General features: G+C 44.1%; 1 protein-coding gene across 10 annotated transcripts in view; it reads right to left on the bottom strand.

The window, feature by feature from the left end:
• Positions 1 to 24,158, bottom strand: part of Mapkap1 (MAPK associated protein 1) — a 212,706-nt gene that overhangs the window by 39,537 nt on the left and 149,011 nt on the right. For all 10 annotated transcript variants that reach the window (XM_052182252.1, XM_052182248.1, XM_052182253.1 and 7 more), the window contains 2 exons: positions 20,296 to 20,403; positions 2,642 to 2,782 (listed from right to left, as the gene is read on the bottom strand). In XM_052182252.1, the coding sequence (XP_052038212.1) occupies positions 2,642 to 2,782; positions 20,296 to 20,403 (249 nt within the window). The remainder of the gene's footprint in view (positions 1 to 2,641; positions 2,783 to 20,295; positions 20,404 to 24,158) is intronic.

The raw sequence follows: 24,158 nt of genomic DNA, 5'->3' as shown, positions 1-24,158 counted from the left end.
CCTGCAAGTTCAAGTGCTATTCAGACCCAGTGATGATGTCTGTTTGTCCTTCCAAAGGTAATGGTGGTGACTTCTTACAGTCCCCAGCTCTTCCTATAGACCCTGGTACGCATTGACAAGTGGGATATCCCCTCATTCATTGTTGAGAATTTTGTCATGTGACTGACATGGGAAAGAGACCTCCTAAATGCTTCACACTGGCTTGCCATCTCAAAATAATCTCAGGGCATTCTGACAGACACCATGTGTGGAGACCAGAAGAGGGTGTAGAGTCCCCTGGAATAGAATTTGCTATTACACCACATGCATGCTGAAAACTAAACCCAGGTCCTCTGGAAAAGCAATAAACTTTCTTGACCACTGAGCCCTTTTTCCAGCCTGAGGAAAAAATTTGTATAATATGAATACAACAATTCAGAACATGGGACAGTAACGGTCTGCCCAGATATGAGTAGAGGTGTTCCTGGTATGAGGTGGTGTGGCAGCATGTGATCATTGCAGAGTACAGATGCTGGGTATTCCTAACCAAGGCTGCAGTGACATCAGGAGATCCAACATGGCAAACCCCTCAGAGTCATCACACACTGGTTTTTTAATCAAATTTTAAGTGTATACTCAGTAACCTTTTACTACCATCAGATTTTCTGAAATTCCCACATTTAGTTATGTGAACCTACGTGTGTCAAGGTCTATGGTTCAAGAAACTGAGCTCTATAAAAATGTAGCTCCCTGCAAAACCACACATGTTCCTGTGTGGTGCATCTGGGAGAAGGCTGTCTTAGTTTGGGTTATATTGTGGTGAAGAGACACCATTACCATGGCAACTCTTATAAAGGAAAACATTTAATTGGGGCTGACTTATAGTTCAGAGGTTCAGCTCATTATCATCAGGGTGGGAAACACTGAGGCATGCAGGCAGACATGGTGCTGGAGAGGGAGTTGAGAGTTCTACATCTGGATCTGCAGGCAGTAGGAACAAAGAGTGACAGTACTAAGCCTGGCTTGAACATCTGAAACCTCAAAGCCCTCCCTTCAGTGACACATCTACTCCAACAAGGCCATACTTCCCAATAGTACCACTCTCCCTATGGCTCTAGGGGTGGTGGTGGGCATTTTCATTCAAACTACCACAGAGGTCAGCCCTCTTCTGGAGGGTCAGGGGAGATACCGAATGGAGGACCTTAAGCAGGCTGAGCAAATCCTCTACCTGAGCTCATGCCAGTCCTAGACACTTGCTTTCTTTCTGAGCAGTGTTTGTATTTCATCTCTACAAGAGACAACAGAGGCACACATCCCTCGTGGATACAGTACTCAAAGTTTTATGTTCTGAACTTTGCTTTTGAGATAGGATCTTACCATGTAGCTCTGGATGAACTCCTGGGCAGGCAGACCCGAGGCTCAGAGAGACAGTGTTAGGTCAGCTGACATTCAGCTGCCCATCTCTTAAAAGAGGAAGATGAATGAACACTCAGCAAATGGCAAGAAAACTGGGAAGGGGACTGGGAGGTGACTCAAGTCAGTAAAGTGCGTGTGATATCAGCCTGAGGACTTGAGTTAGGATTCCCAGAACTCAAGTAAAAAGGCAGTACTGAGGTGTCAGAGGCAGGAGGATCCCAGGAGCTTGCAGGTTGGCCATCTAGCCAAAATGGTAAGCTCCAAGGTTGTTCAGAAACCCTGTCTTAGAAGCTAACGTGGAGATGAGCTGGAGGAAGGCGCCTGTGGCTGACAGGCTCACACAGCACACATGTACAGCTGGGAAGAGTACTGCAAGAGCCTTTGGAGGCTCAGGATGTATTAGCTAGGTTCAGATTAGTGCCAATTGCAGAGATTTTATTATGAGAAATATAAACTTAGCAATTTTAGAATTAGATTAAATCTTTATCCCCTTATACAATGGCAAACAAGGCCGGATGGGAGAGTCTTGGCAGGCTAATAGTTCAGCTCCCTTAGTGTGTGAGCCTGGTCTTTCCCAGCTTCTCTCCTCCCCACACATGGGGACCTTTGTTAAGAGTGCAGAAGACGTGAGCTGATCAGACCTGGGTTCCAGGCAATACTACCACCAGCTTGAGTGAAATAAGTTGGGGATGAGGCTATCTGTCTCTCTTCATCTGTCAAGTGGGTGGCAAGACCTGCCATCTTCTAGGTAGTAAAGAGTGCAAGAGAAGCAATTAGCACAGTGACTCAGACACAGTAGACACCTCAACGACGCAGCCATGATGATGATATATTAATATTATGTTGACTACTATGGTGATTTTTCTATTCCCATTAGGTTTAAGTAAAAGCAGAAATTTAGTGCTTAATCAGAGCAAACCAAGCCCAAACATTAGTGAAATACTAGATTTTCTAGTGATACCCAAATATAACCTGTAAGATTATTAAGAAGTTTCACGTAAGCAAGGAAGGGGAGTATGGAGAGGTGCCCAGAAGCATCCCCAGGAGCTCTGAAGACATCTCCAGGCTCAGAGGAGCCTTGGAACTTCTCAAAGTCTAACTGTTTGAGGACAGTCTCAAGTGAAGACAAAACCCTTGGGTGGGAAAAGGATGTACTCTAAGTCTCATGGTTTACTATCTACTCAGAAAACACATTCTCTGTAGCCACCAGGCCACCGGGAGCTGCATGCCGCTAACGAGCACTCACCTAGCTGCACATCAGTTGTGAACCGCAGTCTGTGGATCATGCTGACTTTGAATGACTTGTAATGGTGGCTGCTAAGCATGTCCTGTACTGTAGCGATGTCAATTTGTGAATCCTCCTCAAAAACTCCGTCTGCCCTTGAACCTGGGGAGGAAAAGAACAGTTTAACACATAAAGATACATGAGGCTTGGCGAATGGCGTCTGCTTAAAATGCTTTGGGATAAATTAAAATAATACGGGCTATTTAATTTGGAGGGGGAAAGGCTGAGCGATGACTTAATAATGCCATTCCAGTAAACAGAGAATGCTATCGTATTAATCATCCAACAGTTAATTCCACAAACACTGCCTATGCCAGGGTGGGCCCTCGGCTGGGCAGTAGGGAGACAGGCGTGAGCAGGGACCAAGCAGTTCCGCAGAGATGCCAAAATCTTGGAGTGTGGTGGTCATGAAAGTCGTGGAAGCTGAAGAATCCTGATCCTTCCAAATCCCGACCCTGTTTGCTCAGTCGAGCCCTGCCTGTGATCCACAGCATCCCTTGCCTCGGGAGGAAGCCTCTTTCTGGCTGGCTTGGGACTGCTGAACTGCTTTTGTGATCTGGTCACAAGACCTTCTGGCTCATTTCTCTAGAGGCTTCATCGATCACTCACCCACTCACTCAAGCACTCACTCACTCACACATTTACTCACATACACACGCACACATTTACTCACTTACACACTCATTCACACACACAATTCATTCACATACTCACAAACTCATGCACTCACATTCATTCACACATTCACTCACACATTTACTCACTCACACACTCATAAATTCATGCATTCACAAACTCATGCACTCACACATTTACCCACTCACACTCATTCTCACACACACACACACACACACACACACACACACACACACACACTCACTCATTCACATACTCATATACTCACTCACCCATTCACTCACCCACATACACTGTGTAATATGATGCAGGTGACAAACAGGAAGACTGGTGCTCTACAACTCTCCCTGGACCCCAGGCCTTGTGAATGAAGCCCTTCCTTCAGCCAGCAGCTAAAGAAGGGCAGCTTATAAACAGTTTTCCAATCGTCCTCAGTCTTCACAATAGCTTCTCTCACATCCTTCCAAACTCTGCAGACTGGCTACATCAGGTGAAAGCAAACCAGGGCTCAGTCCCCAGAGTCTGGGGTGTACACTTCTGAGGTGTAATTGCTGGGCCTTGTTCATGACCCAGACTGCTCCTCAGTTCCACCCCAGAACCGCCAAATTCTTCCTCTTCCTTAGGCTAGCCCAGATGTCCCCTCTTCAGGAATCTGTTCTGGAGGTTCTGACACACATGTACAGTAACTGGTATATACTGGATCCACAGCTGGGCAAACCTAGTTCAACTCCCACCTCTGCCTTTAATCTGCTGTGTGATCTTAGGCAAGTAACTACCTCTGTGAGCTCACCCTTGATATTCACAGACATAAAAATTCATGTAAAGAATCTAATGCTGCTATCTTACTCAGCCTTGTCCTAGGCCTGTATAAAGGTTGCTGTGTTGTAATGTCGAAGTTTTACAAAGGTAAGTCAAGTTTCTTATTTATCTTTAAGCTTTCTCCCAAGAATAGCATACCCAACTGGTATGTTCCCCACTAACTGGCCAAATAAATAATGGCCAGTCTGCTACCAAGGTCAGCCATGATGTCAAATACTTTATTCATGTTAAGCCTCATGACAACATGGAGGGTCCTGGAATTTCCCATCTTAAATTGATGAGAAGCTATACCTTATCCCAAGGCCACACACACTAGTTAGTGGTAAAACACAGGGAATTTCAGGAATTCCTTCAGATGGAGTTGGTGGGACAGAAAGCACTAGCTTTGGGTATCTACAGCCTGATGGCTTCATGCTTTTCTTTGCCTATAGGTTGAGTTTTTTTTTTTTTTTTAAGGTTTATTTATTTATTATATGTAAGTACACTGTAGCTGTTTTCAGACACACTAGAAGAGGGCGTCAGTTCTTGTTACAGATGGTTGTGAGCCACCATGTTGTTGCTGGGATTTGAACTCAGGACCTTCAGAAGAGCAGTCAGTGCTCTTAACCACTGAGCCATCTCACCAGCCCATAGGTTGAGCTTTTAAAGAAGTCAGTTTCCTGTTCTTTTGCACTGAACTCACTTATTAGGAACTGTACATTCTGCTCCTAAGCACTATGGCTATTCATATGGATGCTGCAGCACCTGTGATAGGCTGTCCCGTCGGGAAGAATGTGATACGACACCCTGGATATCATCCTGGCTTAGACCACACTGCATATGCCCAGAGCACCCTGTTTGCTGTCTCACTCCTTACTACTCCCCTCCCTATCCCTTCTCAAACGCCTGGCTCAAATGAGGCTACAGGAAGGGAGACTTTCCCTGACTCCAGGCCCCCAAATCTAGTATTGCTCCTGACATTGTATTCATACCTTCTACAGAACAGTGACCAGCAAGTCATTACCTGTCCCTGCCTCTAAACTGTAAGCTACAGAGGGTAGTCAGTGAAGGCTGTGCTCACCCCTGTAGTCAGTGCTAGCTACTGTGCAGAGAGAGCAGGAGCCCAGTGTAAGTGCAGTGTGAGCACCAGGTGCTGTGTTCAGAGGCCGTGACTTAACCAGCGTCCTATCGCAGGACAAACTGAGTAACATGCCGTCTCTACATGAGCCATCTGCTGGCTGGTTTCATTCTCTGAAGCACTGGTGATTCAGGACAGATCATGGTCTTGAATGTTTCCTGGGTAACATGGCATCAGAACAAGGGCTAGGGGAAAGTTTAACACAGCAACTTTCTCCAAACTACTTTTTAATAAAAACGTAACTGCTAAATGCATTTATTTCTATCTTAGGGCTTTTTATACACAAAATTATAAAGAAAGCAGTCCTGATTTCTTAAATACCAAAGCCCACCTTCGCCATCCTTGCTGAGAACGACTCATTAAACAGAGCCGAATTAGACAGAGTTTAGCGCTGAGTTCCAAAGCTTCGGGAACTTTAACTAATTGGTACTTCCTAAACATTGCAGGTATTTGACTTGGAAAGAGTAATAGCTTATTGTGTTAAAATGCCAATTACTAAAACAAAACAAAACAACAAAACCCTACACTTAAGATTTTTACATTTTATGTTGGATTAAAACCAATGTAAAAATTACTATAACGTAACATACAATTTTTTTTTACTGAGCAATTTCAATGCCAGCTGCTAATAAAGCATCTTAGCTGTAAATGATAATTCAGATGCTTTTAGATAAAGTGGTGCATAAATACGACTAGAAATTGATTTAGCTTCTTGTAGAAGCTACTGAAGAATGACACATTCTGTTTAATACACCAGCTAATGCGTCCTAAAAGCTCAAACAAGTGCCAGTTTTCATGGCTAACTTTACTGTAGGAGATTAATGAAAACTTTATATTTTGCTGAAATGTTAATAATGGGCAGATGAGGTGATAGGATTTTAGTCAAGGTCTAAAGCGAGAGAATAACCAGCAAAGCTTGTCAATTTCCTTCTATTAATTTTGTCCAAGACTTCCAATGCTGGAGCTGGTTCAACACTAATGCTTTGCACACTGACCTTCTGCTCTCTGCCAGGGCAAATCCACAGCGCACAGAAGGTTTCGGTTCCTGAAGCTTTGCCCTGCTGAATCTTAAGATGGGGAAGGAAGGCAGGGCATGAAGGCATGCTGGCTGCTCAGTCTTGCATCCCCTCCAAGCAGGTCACCTGCTGAACTGGACAGCAGCTCCGAAGTTCACTGCCAGTTTTCAAGTGGGTCCAGAAAGCCACTGAGTGCAGGGTTTATCTGTGTGTGCACGTGTCTCGCCCTCCTGTGAGGAATGTGGAATTTGAGAAGGTACTGGCAGAAAAGGCTCTTGATTCTCGGGGAAGTCACGACCCAGCTACAGAACACAAAGCTACAGGAGAAGCAGACGAGCCCAATGAATGAGCCACCTGCAAAAGGCTCCCCATCTCATGTCAGATACCTGGAGCAACAGCACTGAATTAGCAGTGTGTTTGGGGACCAAAAAAATGGGTTGGTCTGTAAACCACCTATGTCTGTACCCTGGAGAAGGGGGAACCCAAACATATATGCAAGACATTTGGTACTGTGCTATTTGCACATGGAAATCATTACCGTACTCTCAACTTCACATTTCAACCCTATTTCTGTTCAAGATGACATTTTATCTTCTCAAAGTGAAAAGAAGAGAGAACCAGAATGTCTTAAAAACAAACACACAAACCCTCTCCCCAAACCATTAATTTAATTAAGATATAACTCGTTGGTATTTTGTTAAATTAGCAATTAAAAAGGTCACAAGCAATTAAATAAGACAAAAGCCACACTGTGTTCATCTACATTAAAGCTGAACTGGATCTTCTCATGAATGACAAGATAAATTGTAATGGTGCCTTCAAAGACTTCACGCTGTACTCTGTCAAAGTCGTGAGTGGTAATGTCTCTATGTGCTGTGCATTACCATAATGTATTGTGCCAAAACGCTAGGGCTGCAGGAATTTAAGGCTGGTTGTGATAGATTACGTTTTGGGCGTGGGTGGGGCTCAGTGTGGATTGGAGCACCAGAGCACAAATGGACTAACAAGAAGACTGAGAGGGTGCAGCTTAGAAAGGCCTGGGGACAAGAGAGAATCTTAGAGGAAGAAGTCTAAGTCTTTGGGGTAAAATGAGATGGAGCACGGACTTGGTCTCAGGGGAAGTAAGGGCAAACAGGCTGGAGTGAGAAACACAAAGGGAAACAGGAGTTAATAAAGAAGCCGAGTCTAAGGCAATGCTAGCTCCTGCAGTAAAGAACAAAGAGTGGGTGCTGCGAGACTGACCACGGGGATAGAGTTAGATGTAGATTAACATCTAGGTTCACAATGACTGGGACAGGACTGTCTGGCTCTGGAGTCCCTGTGTTCCTTTGCTGTGTTTCATTCGCCTTCTTTCGGGTGGTACTAAAAGCAGTTCCTACACCCCCACCCCACATTCCCACCCTTGTGATCCCAGGATAAGAGAGTGTGAACTAGAACAGTGAATTCAAAATCAGAGACCCACAAGTGTAGGCCTGGGCCAGTGGTGGGCACATCTACCTCCAAGCTCCCTTCAGGGCCCTACGGTCCTGTACTGTTTTCATAGTATCTTTTGCCTTTATACTCATTCCCTTACAAGTGCACAATATAAAAAAGAGCTCTGATTCCACATTGCAATTAACCTTTAGGAAACTATCACTTGAATTTTGAAATAAATGAAAATTAATACCAACAATTATCTGAAAAGGGTACAGAAACTCTCTCCTCTGTTTCATCTGTGTTAGGACAAATTGTCTTCCTACACTACAACCCAAATAGTGTACTGCAACAAACTGAGTACAGTAGCAGATATGAAGATCTAAGATATCCTATTAACCAGACAAGAATGTGCAAGAGCGTGCAACAGGGCTGGGCCGCAGCTCAGGTGGCAGATCATTTGCCTAGCATGTGTGAGGCCCTGGGCACAGCAGGACAGCCCAGCGTGCACACATCAGGCACTGGTGTGCATACCTGCAATCCTAGCACGCAGGAGGCTATGCTCAGTACAAAAGACTCCAAGGTCAGCCTGGTTACCTGATAGCCTGCCTCAGAGCTGGGGAGTAACACGGAGCTACTCTTTGCATTAATGTTTTAAAGAAAATTTAGTTTTGATTTTTTTTTTTACAAAAGCACTTATGCAAACAGATCTACTGTTTTTAATGACTTAATAAATACAACTTTCCTGTCTATATTTTAGATATAGACAATAAATAACTGTTGTAGTCTTCAATACATTTTTATTAGTCAGGTGGTACACAAATCTGATTTGTTTTGTCACTGTGTATTGTTTTGATTTGGGAATTTTTGTTTTCTGTTCTATCTATCTATCTATCTATCTATCTATCAACAAGATGTGTCTATGTGTCTTAGGCTGGCTTGGAACTCTCAATCCTCCTGCTTCAGGCCTTTTTGGTGCTGGTGACTGATTAACTTGAGGTCCTAAATGAGCTAAGCATCTGATCTAATACCCTCAGTAACTTTCAGGCATGTAAGAGGTTGTGACACAAGCAGTCTAAGAACTGCTGACTTGGTGAGTGGGTAGGCCCTTCCTGTCCTTGATACTCATTTAGTTGCCTTAATGGGACACAGAAGTGAACTCAGAGCTGTGTGCATGTGCTGCTTGTGCCCCAATAACAAACTCAGCTAGAAGGTTCTATATACATTCCAGGAGTAAGTTTGCTCTCAGTGCTGAGAACCAAGGCTAACTACAATCCCCCATTTCAAAAAGTCTTTCATATGGGTGATTTTATAGGCATCAAGGGGAGCATTTAGAGATACATGGCTTTTTTTTTTCCCAAACAAGTAGGCACTAGTCATTAGGTCAAAGCTTAGATGGACTCAGTTGTTTGCTATTGGCAGGTTTCTGTATACAGAGAGCAAGTTACACAGGACTTTTCAAGTTCACCCTTTGGCTCAGTGTGTCTCAGATCAAGTCCGAAAGACCTAGTCTAGTGCAAGTTAAAGCAACTTCAGTCTCCTGTAAGAAGCCTAGACGCTAACCAGAAGGTAAGCATTGTCTCCCATACCCTTGCCTTTCAATTTCTTATGACAAACCCTGATGATCTGTTTCTTCCAACCCAACCCAGAACAGACAGCACAGGGAGGCAGATGCTAAGCCCAGGGACAGAGCAGGCAGTTCTCAGATGACAGAAGGGCAGGGATTCTGAGTAAGCAATAAACTATGCAGAGTGAGTGAGGGTGTAGAAAAGAGGAAGGGCTTGCCTCTGGCTGGAGAAGGGAGGGAGAGGACCGGAGCGCAGGAGAGGAGTGTAAGGGTACGGAGTTCTGGCACACAGGAAAGCACAGCTGTGCAAGGGAAGGAAAACAAAGCGTGGTCCCCTCAACCGTACTCCAAAGCCTTGCAATCCTTTCCACTCCCCAACCACTTCTGCTTTAGCCAAGTTGGACTCTGCTCAGGTTGCACCATGTAGCTAGGGCATCCTTTCTTCTTCAAAATGTCTATGTTTCAAAGTCTAGTTCAATAGGGCCTTCCTTGTTTCTCTGATAACCTGCAGTGACTGGGGAGGCTCTCACTGTGGTTCTTCCACATAAACATCTGTGGTCTCCTTGTGCTCAGGCACTCCTGCAGGCAGGCCACTTTCACACTATGTGGGACACTGGATGGCATTCAGTAGACGGTCCACCAAAGCTGCCAGTAGGCCATGCGGCTGTAAGCTTTGATCTGAGTTCTGTGGTTAGTAGACTCTGGGGCTTAGAGCTCACTCACCTGGGCCTACTGTACTCTCCGTGTCATCCAGACCCAACAGAGGCATGCATAGAGGACAAGGATTTAGCCCAGCAGTTATTCAGTGTATGTACATACATACTGTACTAGATGCTATATGTTCAGCACTATGGACATGTGATCTCCTTTCATTTCCCAAAGTTCTTTTAGGTCAGTCCTCCAACAGGTAAGAAAAATGAGGTTCAATATGTCTTCAGGTTCTATAGTCCTGCATCTGTCAAGGCTGAGCCAGGAACTGAAGGGCCTGTGCACCCACAGCCTGACTTCCTTTGGGTAAAGACATTCCTTCAATGGGCTGCAGCTGGACACCTCCACAGGCCATGACTGTATTGAGGAAATGGACTATGAACATGTCTGCCCCGCTGGAACAAAGGAAAGAGGAGCAAGACTTAATGTCTCTCTTCCAGGCAGACTCGATGCCGGACGCCTGAGTGAGTCGTGGAGAAAACTCTTCCTTAGTGCTCTGCATCCATCACTTTTTCCCAGAAACCGTTTAAGTCCCCAAAGTCCCATAAGCCCAAAGCTTCCCCTCTATTAAACACTTCCCTTCAGCTCCTAGTCATTTTTGCTGGTCTCTAAAAACGATCAATAGGTGATATACTATAACACACACAGAGCCTCTACCATACTCTCTTTAAAGCCACCAGGATCACACAGCGGGATATAGGATACGCTACAATCTGAGTAGGGATCCTTGCTGTCACAGTATTTAATTGATTGAACTCCTGGAGCCAGAGGCAGTGTGCTGGAGGACTTCCCACGGAGAGATGTCAGCTCTCCCTCAATAAATCAAGGTAATCTTGCTTTATGAGGTGGTCAGAAAGCAGCAGCTTTAGGTTTGCAGAATTTCCGATGAGAACAGATGACAGAAGGGGCCCGCCTAGCCCTCGGCTCACCCTGCTTGCATGCTCAGGCCAGGGCGGCCCTCCGAGGGACAAGCACGCTCTCCTGTCCTGAGGCTTCAAAAGAGCAGCGTCTAGCTTACAGCATTCTCGGAGTATTGTTTGACTCATTTTTTCACTTTCCTCAAAGAAGACTATTCCTCTATAAAGACACTCAAAAGCTGCCTTTGCTAAATAAACATACTGACTCTTCACTTGAGCCCACTAAGTAGCAAAAGCACATGCCAGTCTGTCTTCATTTTGTATGGACTTTTGACAGAGAGAACAGAGGTGAATAACTTCCTTGAGTTCCCTTGAGTTCCAAGAGCAAAACCATGCAGGACAGAGCCCTGTCCCATTCAGCTGAGGTGAGGCTTCAACCTAAGAGGGTAACCAATGAACAGCAAAACAGTTTATCTGAACACCTTGCTGGGACCAGAGCTGAGCCACTATGGACCAGAGATGGGCAGGACAACACCTTGACTAGACAGACTCCATTCCTCTTGCCCTCCACTTAAACCTAAGCCTCTCGAGCAGACTTGGGCATCTCTGAATCCCTTTATTTGTTCCTCCTGCTGTGGCCACACTGGGTAAATCTCTTTTTTTGCCTTTCACCCTCTCGTGTCTCTCCAGTATATCGTCTTTTGCTACCTACTCTTCCACCCTATAGTTGTCATTGATCATAACCGAGATCCAATGTGGACTGGCTGCTTTTGTGTGTCAACTTGACACAGGCTGGAGTTATCACAGAGAAAGGAGCTTCAGTTGAGGAAAGGCCTCCATGAGATCCAGCTGGAAGACATTTTCTCAATTAGTGATCAAGAAGGGAGGGCCCACCCCACCCCACCCCACCCCACCCCACCCCACCCCATTGTGAGTGATGTCATCCTGAGCAAGTCAGGGAAGGAAGCCAGTAAAGAGCATCCCTCCATGGCTTCTGCATCAGCTCCAGGTTCCTGCCCTGAGTGAGTTCCAGTTCTGACTTCCTTAGGTGATGAACAGCAATGTGGAAGTGTAAGCTGAATAAACCCTTTCCTCCCCAACTTGCTTTTTAGTCATGGTCTTTCACTGCAGCAATGGAAACCCTAAGACACAATGTTAACCTTCAAAAGACAAATGAACAAAATACACATTCAATGTGAACACAACTGCCCCTGGGAGATGGTGTGTGACTGTTTTCAGGGTGGGACACAGGGCTCATAATGGGTTTGCTTGCAACTTAGGCTGGCAAAATTCCCATCCCTCCTTCCTCCAAGGTGTCTTTGCTTCTGCTCAGGACACCAGAACAGTAATGGAGTTTTCTTGGATGCTAACATTGGACAGAGCACAACACCTAGGAACTAGGAAAATCTGACCAACACTGAGGCAGCTCTCTCCCAGATTCTGGAATCAAGAAGTAGAACACACCACTGGAGGACACTCACCTCCCATCTAGCCACTGCAGGAACGTCACCTGATGCATTACCAAAACCATTACTGGGAGCAGCGGGGCACATTCTGGTGCCAAGAGCCGACTGGAAGAGATCGAGGCTCTGTGCCCTCACTTAGAGCCCAGACAGGGTTTGTGGCTCGTCAAACATGTTTCCTTTCTGCTCTAATGTACCAGTGTATCGCTTAATGAAAGTTCTTAATTGTAATTCAATTAATTACATACACAGAGTCCCCAATTACATTTTCCAATAAGACACTGGCTGTGGTACAGGTCTAAATGCACTTAACCAATTTTAATATATTAAGACCAATTTCCCTTGAATACTAATTACTACCTAATGATAAAATGGAAAGGGGGGTGTCTCAGAAAGGGGGAGAGAGAGAAAAAGTCAATTCATGTGGAAGTTCTTAGCCCATATAGCACAATGGAAGCTTCATTACTCAAAAAGTTCCTGTGGGTGGGGCACAGGTTTGCTTCCCTTCCTAGCAAGGTCAAAAGAGCTTTTAGCCCCAGGGGTCCACTCCTCCTTTGCCAAAGGGACAGTGGAAGTGCTAAGAGGAAATTAGGAGGGCTCTGAGACAGGGCCACCCTCGTAGAGTGCACTGTGGTTCACTGTGAGTCATTTGCTTCCACGACTGACACCTCACAATAACCCTACATGGTGGGATCATCATGACATTCATCCCACGGAGAAATGAGGCTCACAGAGGATCCGCCCATGTGACAAAGCGGTGCCAGACACCTTACCTTTTCTCCTACACACAACCCAGGGCCAACAGCAAGAGGTGGAGGATACAGGAACTGTGTGATAACACTTCCAATTCATTTAAATTCTGTTCATGTGCAAGGAGCTGTTATACAACATCAAGTAGAAAATTCCTTACAGAGAACACCTACCCCCAAGCCAGACAAGCAACTGCCTTTCAGCAATAAGTCACCCTGGAAATATGGCCCACTGGTGCCACGAGTCACTACTCCTTGTAAACAGAGCTTATTTGCATGGTCAAATTTTCCTTTGTATTTGACGAGTACTGCTGTGGTCTAATAAAGGAGCTGTAAAGTCCTTCGTTCAACTAACTCGATAGAAACTGGTGAGATTAGTAATTTGTAACAGAAGAAAGCAAAGCCTCCAGGAGCAGAGAAACCACCAGGGAGTCTCCAGGCCAGGCAGAGAGCAAAGGGAGGAGGAAGGGGCCTGCTGTGAATAAGCAACACAAAAGGGTCTGGAAACACATCAAACAATGCCAACAGCTTTCCTTCAGTTTTCTTCTCTTTCTAATTCACTGGTGATAGAATTCACTGGTGATAGGGGGCCCAGTGAACTCTAACTAGGAGAAACCTGATCTAGTAAAGATACCTTTCCTTGCACACACCCTCAGGGGAATGAGAGAAAGGGTGTTCAGATCTGGTCACTGTCCAGGGTGATGAGGCTGCAGTCTAGCTTGCAGTGGTAGAGTCAAAGAGGAGGAGGGAGAGGGACTCTGAGTACAGGATGTGGCAGTCAGGGGTCCCAGTCAGGGGTCTCCTGGGTCTTTAGGGGGCCACTAAATGAGGCCTCACTGGTCCTGCAGCTCATCTGTTCCACTACAGCCCATCCATTGTGTGACCTTAACTATAGGAAGCTACTGGAATGAGGGAAGGCTGCAAGTGGTGTACTCGGCCCCACTGAAGAACGCCACCAAGGCCTTCTCTCCATAGCACCTTCTATTAGATAACAGAAGGAACAGAGGAATGAGGCTAGGTTTTTTTGGTAGAGCTAATGGAGGAAGACACAGTTGGTTCACCAGGCTCATTAATATTCATAAAACTTTAGCCAATCACTTCCTCTCTCAGACCCTCAAGTGTCCTCCTTGGGCACACTTGTTTAAAAGGTGACAAGTGAGATTCTATCTCATTTCATCTTCACAAAACACCTGCACAGGAAACTGAGTCTAGGAGAGATGCCATTCATGTCTGAGGCTGTGAGTACTTCATTGAGGGTCAACCTGGCTCTAGTGATGCCCATAAAGCACAGTGCTCAACTGTTGTGAGAGCAGCCAAGGGAGTGATAAGGTCACAGCGCTCGGCAGTTCCTAGGAAGTCCCGAAAGCCACATTCATCTTGGGCATATTCTGGCTCGGATGAGGAGGGATGCCAGAGTTCCTATCTCAAAATTATCGATGAAGCTGTTCCATTCTTTTAAGGCCCTGGATGAGAATTACATCAATCGGTGTGAAAGGTCACCCAGAGCATTTGGCAGAAGAGAAAATTGGGGCTCAGTTTGGTGCCAGGATTTATCGGGAAGCTTGAACAGGAGCGGGAGTCTTCTGCTACCACCTCTGTAGAATGCACTCGCTGTTTCCTCCTGGTCTGCTTCCAGCTTCGAGTAGACAGTTGGCTGAAGGATGTTGTAGATTATGGGACAAGGATCCAGACTGGAGAGCTCAAGGACTCTGGCTTGTCACAGTCTTATCTAGGCCAGGTTCCAAGCACAAATGTGAGCTCTCATGAGCTCTCAGTCCCAAGGCAGAAAGTTGTCACATCAGTTCATTTGCAAATTTCTCTCTCATAGAGTACAAAAGTAATCGACACAACCATTCTCAGGATCAGAAATTCAGGTTATCTTAGAGTGGGCTTTCGAATCAGAGTGCTGACTTCAGGTTTTGGTGCTCTGTGGTTTCTAGCTGGCTAGCTTTGGGAGAGTTTCCTCACAACCAACGAGAGTGTCTGTAGGAGAGTTTGGAAAATGCTAAGAAGCACTTGGAAAATGTTCAGTGCAAGATTCTGTAACAGTAGGCCTCAATAACCAACTTTAAAACACTGGAGTGTGACTGCTTTAAAAATGTCATGAGCCACTCCTCTGGAGAAAAACTATGTTATGGCTTTTTCAATCCAGTGACTTTACTTATAAACTGAAACTCATTGTGGTGCAGCAGAAAGCACCCTGCTTCTAATTTCTCTTGGTCCTCCATTACAGGTCACTCCCTCCTGTCTCCATCTCTGTGGTTCCAGACCAGCACACCTGTGCCCCAATGCTTTCTTTACCAGTCACAGATGGCTGCACTACCATTATTTCTTTTCTTTTCTTTATTTTTTTTGGATTTTTTTTTTTTTTCCGAGACAGGGTTTCTCTGTGTAGCCCTGGCTGTCCTGTAACTCACTCTGTAGAACAGGCTGGCCTCCAACTCAGAAATCCGCCTGCTCTGCCTCCCAGAGTGCTGGGATTACAGGCGTGCATCACCACGGCCCAGCTACTACCATTATTTCTTAAAGCCAACACTCCCTGATGGTAAGTATGTACCAGGCACTATCCCAGGAGCCTTAGGTGAGAACACAATGACTCCAGCTGAGAGCAACATGGAGACAGCTAAACTGCTCACAGTTCCAATAAAATGCTGGTGCTCTGTAGTAGTAATTGGCATGCCCAGGACAGCACATTTTCCAAGGTCTGCTGTAATACATGAATCCACTCGGCTCCCTCTGAATTTGGTTCTGAAGGGTAGTGGGCCTACCAAGTACACCAAAACAGTGAAAACCAACCCAAACAAACAAACAAACAAACTTCTGAAATATTGTCCTGTTGATCTAAGTTCTTAGTAGATGGCTAGTAGAGAAGAATAATATATAGCTCTTAGTTGGGATCTCTAGTTAGTTTTTAAAACATTTTTTCTATGAAAAAATTAATTGCTTTTTATAATTTGCTTCTATTTTATACAACTAAATCAAAATAGTCCATCAAATTCTGGCTACTTTCAGCCTTTATCGTTTGCAAACCCTGGTGGGATTTTTTTCTCATTCCTAGTAGTTTTGACTCAGAACTCCAGAACTGGAACGTAACAAAGCCTAGAGGAGAGTGGTTCTGGGCTCAAGAAAGCGTTTGCTTTTGCTTAGCTGTGGAGCAAGAGCTAGGGCCTGGATGCCAAGTGTCACTCACTAATCCCCACAAGCCTCTTCTCAAAAACAAAAGCAATCTGAATCATAATAACCAAGACAGTTAAGGAATAAATGAATTTACATGGGGAAAATGTCAATCCGTGCAGAGTAAGCTACAGCTATCACTAAGATGATAAACAGCAATGCAGGAAGTCACCATTTGTGCTTTTCTTTTTGTAAGGAGGGATACAAATATATGTGTGTGTATGTGTACTTGAACATGCACACAGCTACTCATTTGCATATGGATGTGCACAGGCCATCCCTGGAAAGGCACAGCTATCTCTGGGAAGGGAAAGAGAGTGGGAGAAGTGAGGTTTGACTCTTACACTTAGTACAAGTATGAATTTATCTGCATGTGCCACCATGCATTCCCCAGATCTCTTCCTTTGCTTTTACACCAAACTTGCTAAGCACAACTCACTTTTTAAATAAGTTTAAAGATTTTATTTACTTGTGTGTGTATATGTGTAGGCAAACACATGTTCATGTGCACTAAGAGGCCAGAGGCTGGAGTTAGAGGCAGGCTGTGGTGAGGTTTCAAGTCCTCTGCAAGAACAAGTACTCTTTATCTATTAAGGTGGTTCTCTAGTCCCTAAACAACTTTTAAAGGCAGAAATGATAGACAGACAGACAGATAGATAGATAGATAAGTAGACAGACAAATAGTTGCAGGATATTTGTTCACACTGTGAACCCCAAGATTATGTTATTTACTGAAAAGACCTTGTTGTGGTATGGCTCCGCCCTAGCACACACCTTTAATCTAGAAGCTAAATAGTCAACAATAAGTCAAGAGGCGGAGCAAGCAACCCAGCTGACAGGGAGTGAACTTTAAGTAAACACAAAGAAAGGTCTCTGCTCTGAAGGGTATTTAAGACAGAGTGGGGAAGAAGGGTTTTTCCTTTGGGAACTCTGGTAGAGCAGGAAGGTCAACTGTGTTTTCTCTGCTGTCTGAGCTAGCAGGCTTTCAAGTCAGCATCTGGCTCCTGAGTCTTCATTGGTAAAGTAGGATGACTGGGATTTTGTTTTAAAACTATACATAGATAGATAAAATTCTGAACCTACTTTTCTCCCACTCCTTTTATCATTAAGCAGCAAATTACATGGTCTAGGTGTGGCTAATATTAAACCAATTCTGTACTCTGGAGTAAATCCGACTTAATAGCCGAGTGTGAAAGCCGAGTGTGATTCTAATAAAATGTTGGTATGTTAGTTTGTTAACGATCTGCTTGGAATTTCTGCATCTCTTTTTCTAAGATTGGTCTGGAAGGTTTCTGTCTTGTATGGCGGTCATCACCAAGGTTCTGCTTGCCTCATTTCTTCCATAAGTTCTAGGACCTCTCTGCAATGGCAGGTGTGAGTGGGCTTGTGTATTCTCAAGGGTCCCATCACTGCTTGCTTGAGTTCTCTCTGTGTAAGGTTTTCAATCATTAATTTCAAAACCCATCAGAAGATCCACTTTTCTTTTTGTGTTAATTATGTTCACCTTTTCCAGGAATTCATTCTTTTCATCTACATTTTTAAAATTTTCACAGTGGAATTTTTTAAAGTAATCCCGTATGGGCTGGGAATGGCTTTAGTGGGCAAAGAGCCAGCGGTTCAAGCAGAAGGTTGAGAGACAGAGCGATCCCTGAGCCTTGAAGGCAGGCAGTCAAATCCCTGAGCTCAGATTCAGTGATACCTTGCTTCAAAAGACTAGGGAGAGTGCCTGTGTAGACAGTGGGGTGAGCTGGCTTCCCAGGCCTCTCTACGACGGACAAGGGAATATATACACATGACAAGCGCAGCCCTTGCTGTTTAAGGGCTGTTGGGTCTGTGGTGTGTCTCCTTCTCATGCCTGTTACTACCCATACTTCTCTGGCATTTTTCTTTCTTAACTTGGATCCATTTACACAGAGCTTTCCTGGCTTTTTGAGTCTTTCTGAGTCTTCTAGCTCAACACTTTCTGATCTTTGCTGCCTCCTTTTAGTCTCTTATACTATTTTTTTGTTTGTTTCTGTTTTTCTATTTCTTTTAAAGCTGAATGCTTAGTTCATGACTTTTCTTTTTTTTCTTTTTTTTCTTTTTTTCCCTTTTTCGAGACAGGGTTTCTCTGTGTAGCCCTGGCTGTCCTGGAACTCACTCTGTAGACCAGGCTGACCTCAAACTCAGAAATCCGCCTGCCTCTGCCTCCTAAGTGCTGGGATTACAGGCCTGTGCCACCACACCCGGCATGACTTTTCTTTTATAAAACATCAATCCAAGGGCTAAAACATTTCCTTACATGCTGCTGTAGCCATCCATAATCTTCAACATACAGCTTTGTTATTATTTCATCAAAATATTTTCTAATTTCTACTACTATTGTTTTTTTACTCACAGGCTCTGAAGCTTACGCCTCAGTTTCTAAATGCATACCGACTTTTCTTCCCCTTTTCTTGATTTCTAAGCTAATTTTATTGTGGTCAGTCAGTATATCAAGAAACTTTGTAAATCCCCAATGTGAGGATAGGCAGAAATAATGCTGTGAAAAATAGCAATGTAGACAAATCTTTGTTGCATTTTAGGTCTTTTCTCAAGGTAGATTCCCCAAAGTCAAAATTTTGTGTAGAGCATTCTTAGACCTCTTGATATATCCAACTATCATATACATTAGACTCCATTGCTGTCACCAGCATCTGAGGCAACAACACCCTCAGATTTTCCCCCACTGATGAGGCTTTATTAATTTTTGTTGAGATGTGCTCTTCTGTACCTTAGCTGGCCTTAGACTCATGTAGCTGGCAATGACCTTGAACTCTTGCCTCTCCTGCTTCAGTCATCCACATGCTGATAACAGGTGCACAGTACTACACCCAGACCAGGAGGAATATTTCTGAGATACTTGCCTTATTTGGTAAGGGGAGAACATCAGATTTTGCATAAAAATACTTGTATATTAGACTCTTGATAGGAACACGCGTTTATAAATATTTACTATTTGCCTAAAGTGCTTTTAGACCACTTAGGCACTACTAATTTTTAAGTGTTTTTGCATAGGATTCTTATATCTAGCTGCAGATGGTAAGGCCATCAACCTCTAACTTTGAGAATTTGTTTTGAATGCCAAAAATGCATTTCCCCTTCTTGGTAAATGTGTGCATGCTGTTCCAGAAGAGGCAGCCAAAGGCTCCGGTCTGAGTTAAGAGGTAGTGCAGGACTAAAGATCTTTTATTCAGTCACTTCCCAGTCTGTTTTCCCTGAGCCCCAAGAGGGTGCAGCCTTTAGCAGACTGCTGAGCTACTGAGGAAGCAGTATAGGTCAGGTGTGCTTCTCAGCCCTACAATAGGGAGGTGCAGTCATGAGCCAGTTACTGAACAAAATAAATAACAGAAATAATGCCATGAAGAAAAATCAGACTGCTCTATGGTAGCATTTTGATGCCCAGGTGAGGAAGGAACCAGGTTTGGGTTGCAGGAGGTAGGTTTGGGTGGCTGAGACCAGGTTTGGGTGACAGGGACATCTTTGCAGATGTGACATTTAAACTGAGACAGAGCTAGAAAGAAGGAGGGAAGAACACTTCAGGCAGGAGTATGGACAATGACTGGCCGTGGGCAGTTTATCTCCTGTTCAGCATCTAGCAGAGAACCTCACAAATCAGAAACTCTGGAGACAAGAGGCATTCAGTTCTCACAGTGGCAGCACTTGCAGTCACTGTGACGCCTTCTGCCCAGAATAGTCAAGTGGTTAAATTTCTCTAAAACATGATGTTAAGCAGCTGACACTGACCAGGCCCACTGCTGTATACACAAAAGAGCCTTTGCCTGAGAAAGAGCCTCTTGTTTCTAAGCCGTTTCCAGAGTTGTTCCAAAATTAGAAGATGTAGTTCAAGAACAAAATATTAATCACATAGTGCTAAACAGGATGCAGACTACAAAATAGCACAAAATCTATCATTCTGCTTTGGGACACACTTCTGCACAAAGGCTGCAGTCTGCCTTGGAAAACAGTCACTTTTCGTCTTGTGTAGGAAAGTCAGACCAGCAAATACTCTCAACCACGTCACTCCTAAGCAAGTTTTTAACAGACAAAGCGGCACAGAGCAAGGCAGCCAACATACTGTTCTCGCGAACCAGGCAGAACTCCCAGGCGTTCTGGCTCTCCAGCGTGCTCTCCAGGTCCACGGCGATGTTAGGCTCACTCTGCTTCTCCAGACGGTACTGAGGGCCTGGAAGATCAAAGGGGCAGGAGGAAGGGGGTGTCTGAAATGGTGAATGTAACACTCAGAAATTACCACACACTGGGGAAAGCCAAAGGAAAACAGTAATGTCTATCTACCCCAAGGGTGTAGCTATCCAAGATGGCAGAAACTGGCTTTTCTCACCCTGTTCTTAGTCAGTTCTTCCTATACCAGGTAAGATGTTTCCATCAGGGCTGGAGAGAAGGCTCAGCAGTTAAAAGCACTGACTGCTCTTCCAGAGGTCCTGAGTTCAATTCCCAGCACTGCATGGTGGCTCACAGCCATCTGTTACGGGATTTGATAACTTCTGGTGTATCTGAAGACAGCTACAGTATGCATATATAAAATAAATTGAAAGATGTCTGAGTCAGAATGACCTGGAGGCACATAGGATTGCCTAGTTTTTGATATGAAGCAGGCTTCCTTCCTTCTTGTTTGGACCTTTCCTAATATGTGCAGTGGGACCAAGATGACATGGATAAAACCCTCAGGAGGCAGAGGCTGGCAGATTTCTGTGAGTTTGGGGCCAGCCTGGTCTACGCAGTGAGTTCTAGCATACCTGGGCTACACAGTGAGACCCTATCTCAAACAAAAAGCCCACCCATCCTACTGGCTTAGGAATCAGCAGCTCCACAGGAGGCACGGCTGCCAAGGTACTTATGCATAATCATCACAGCATACTAATCAATTACAATTAAGAGGTATGTGTAGAACTCTACAATAGTTCAAAAAGTCAAAGACATAAAATCCATGAAAGTTACAGCGTGAATCTCATGCTCTAGGTTTAGTAATGGAAAGGTAGCAGCCATCAGTTAGCTGTTCATGCTTTTACTCAGACATTGTGGAAACATTAGAGACATGTTTTCAGTATCCTAGTATCCAAGAATTCTACTACCCATCCCATGCACCTAAATGTTATGGCAGATATAAAAAGATAGCAGAGCATTTTACACATTTATTCATTATTTCTTTGTCAAACTAAGTAGCAATGTTAATCTTACTTAATGGGTCAAAAGGTCAGATTCAGACTGTACCTCCGTATACTCATGGTTATTGAAAGGATGAGAGGCACAGGAAACTCTCATTACCCTCACTCTGAAAGGTGTGTTTGGTCAGGTAGGCAGAGGTGTGAGAGAGCTGAGGATAGCATCACAGTGCAGGGGCCCCAGAAGAATCTAAGCCTCTATCTCTAACACCTCCAGAGGCACAATGTGTCAGGGGGATGTATCCACTTCTATAAATTTAGAGTAGGGTCTAGGTAAAAAGGTTAACATTAGCCCTCTGTTATCTATGCTATATACATTCAACCACTGCAGACTGGAAACACATAGGTAAAGTTCTGTCCATAGTACAATGACTATTTCCCATCATTCCTCATTTTCTGTGCAGCAACCACCCCCCACACAGTGTCTGCAGTAGTCTACACGGACTCTACAGATCAGGGTCTGTGGGAGTGCATGGTATGCAAACTATACCACTTGAAAAAGGGGCCTTAGCACATGCACATTCTGGTGCCCATGGAGGTCCTGGAAGCAAGCCCCAGCCCAAGATGCTGACATCTGATACCTTTATGATAAACTTAAAATTTGGGAACAACTTACATTTGATATCAAAGAGCCTACTAAATAAAATACAGTGGAATACTTCTGAGAAATTATAAGTAATCCTAAGATATTTAATAATATAAAAAATGTTTATAGCATACTATTTAAAAAAACCTGAGGCACAATTTTTATAGGATAATTATAGTTGTAAAAATGTACATGTATATTTCATATATAACATATACACATATCACATATTATATATTATATACTAAAAATATACACACACATACATATACAGGGAAGCTGTTTCTAAAATGTGAACTGTAGTTATGTTAGCATAATAGGATTATGTACGCCTTTATGTTTCCTTTGTGCTTTCCTGGATTTTTAGATTTCCATATAATAAAGGTTATTTTTTTTATAACCTAAAATGTTACATATACTTAAAATGTTTCCAATTTCTTGCTATGTCTTTTTTTTTTTAAACACCACAAAGTGTGGAACTTGGAAGAGCCTTTCACATACAATAACTTGAATCAGATCTGTTTATTAAGTTTCATCCTAAGTAACCTTGTACCCTGGCATGGGCACTGAGGGTTCCCCAAGTGTGGGCTTCTCAAGCTGGCAGCTGGCCTGCATGCCTGTCTGCCCTTCCCTGGCCACTGGGAACCAAGGCTGGCTGCCACAGAGGAAATTTCAGGTTGCTTTACCTTTGTTGATGTTGTTATTTTTAATTCCCAGTCTCTGCAATTTCCTGGGAAGCAGAGATCAGGGGAACTAAGGGCTCCTTATTCTGAAACCAACTCCCTGCCACTCTGATATGCCATTGTTCATATCTTTCTATTAAAAATAGCATGTATCTAAAAGTGACTTTTAGGACTTTGTCTAGTTTTTACCACCAGCCCATCCACCATGTGCCAAGCACTCACATTTTGCTTCCACAGGGTCCTGCAAGGCAGCCTCAGCAGCCCATTTCACAGACAGGACCCCAAAAAGAAGCCTGCCCAAGATAAGTACAAAGAGGGGAATAAGGCCCAAAGTCTTTTTGGGTTTTTGGATTTATCACTCTGGACCTTTGAGCCTTTCTTCCTCCTGCAAACTATAAATTACTGGCCAATTATAGAGGCCACAGCTTACATCGTAAATATAGATTTTTGTAGCTTTGTAGATTTATCTGGTTCAGAATCACTTAACTTGTGGTTTACATAGATTCAAAATGAAAATGATATAATAAAATTTATTTTAATGAACTTGACCAACACCCTGTGCTATGGCTGTGCTCTGGTCCATGGTCATACAGGCTCCAACAAAGGAAATCTCCTTATCTTTCTATCCAAAAAGACCTTTCCTTCTTTCTTCCATTACAAACAAAACAAAACAAAACTCTGTGCTATGTGATGACCCAGTGTGTGAAAACCTGAGGGCAGTTCTTCTTCCATCCCTCGGGTGGATCCTCTATCTGTGAGGCTACCTTGCTCACACCCACCTCTCAACTTTCCTATCCTCTCAATTTGTCGGGAAGTGAAGTCCACTCTCGGTTGCTAGCTGCTCTGTAAGACCTTACTGTTCCTTAGGAAGGAACAAGCTGCAAACCATCTCTGAACTTGGTGAGAGGCTGAAGGGTTTCGGCTTTGGGGAAGGTAAGGTTCTTTTGCTGAAGATGTGACTCAAAGACCTCAATTACCAGGAAATTAGATAAGAGATGTGAGTGCACGCGAGTGTGTGTGTGTATGTGTGTGTGTGTGTGTGTATCTTTCGAGACAGGGTTTCTCTCTGTAGACCAGGCTGGCCTCAAATTCAGAAATCTGCCTCTGCCTCTGGTGGGATTAAAGGCATGCACCATCACTGCCTGGCTTGATAAGAGATCTTTCAGAGGAAGACCTTCACATACAATCCCATGTGGGGAGATTTGGGGGCCGTCTGGCAGGAATTTGACATTGGCCAGGGACAAGGAAATGGGCTTCAGGCCTGGAATCAGACATTAGGCTATAACTAGGAAGTAAGCTTAGGCAGGAATCTAATTTTAGGCTAGAACAGGGAAGTAAGTTCAGACAGGAATCTTAATTTTAGGGTGTAACAAAAGAAATAGGCTTCGGGCAAGAGTTGGATTTTGGGCTTGGACCGTAGGCTCAGATATTTTAGTCATCCAGACAAGCCCTTAGAAACAGTGATCAAGGGACTTTGCTGACTGCCTTG

Source organism: Apodemus sylvaticus, chromosome 5 (genome assembly GCF_947179515.1).
Source record: "Apodemus sylvaticus chromosome 5, mApoSyl1.1, whole genome shotgun sequence".
Classification (NCBI taxonomy): Eukaryota; Metazoa; Chordata; class Mammalia; order Rodentia; family Muridae; genus Apodemus; species Apodemus sylvaticus.
Note: the sequence above shows the minus strand (reverse complement) of the source record. Positions and strands in the feature narration are given on the sequence as shown.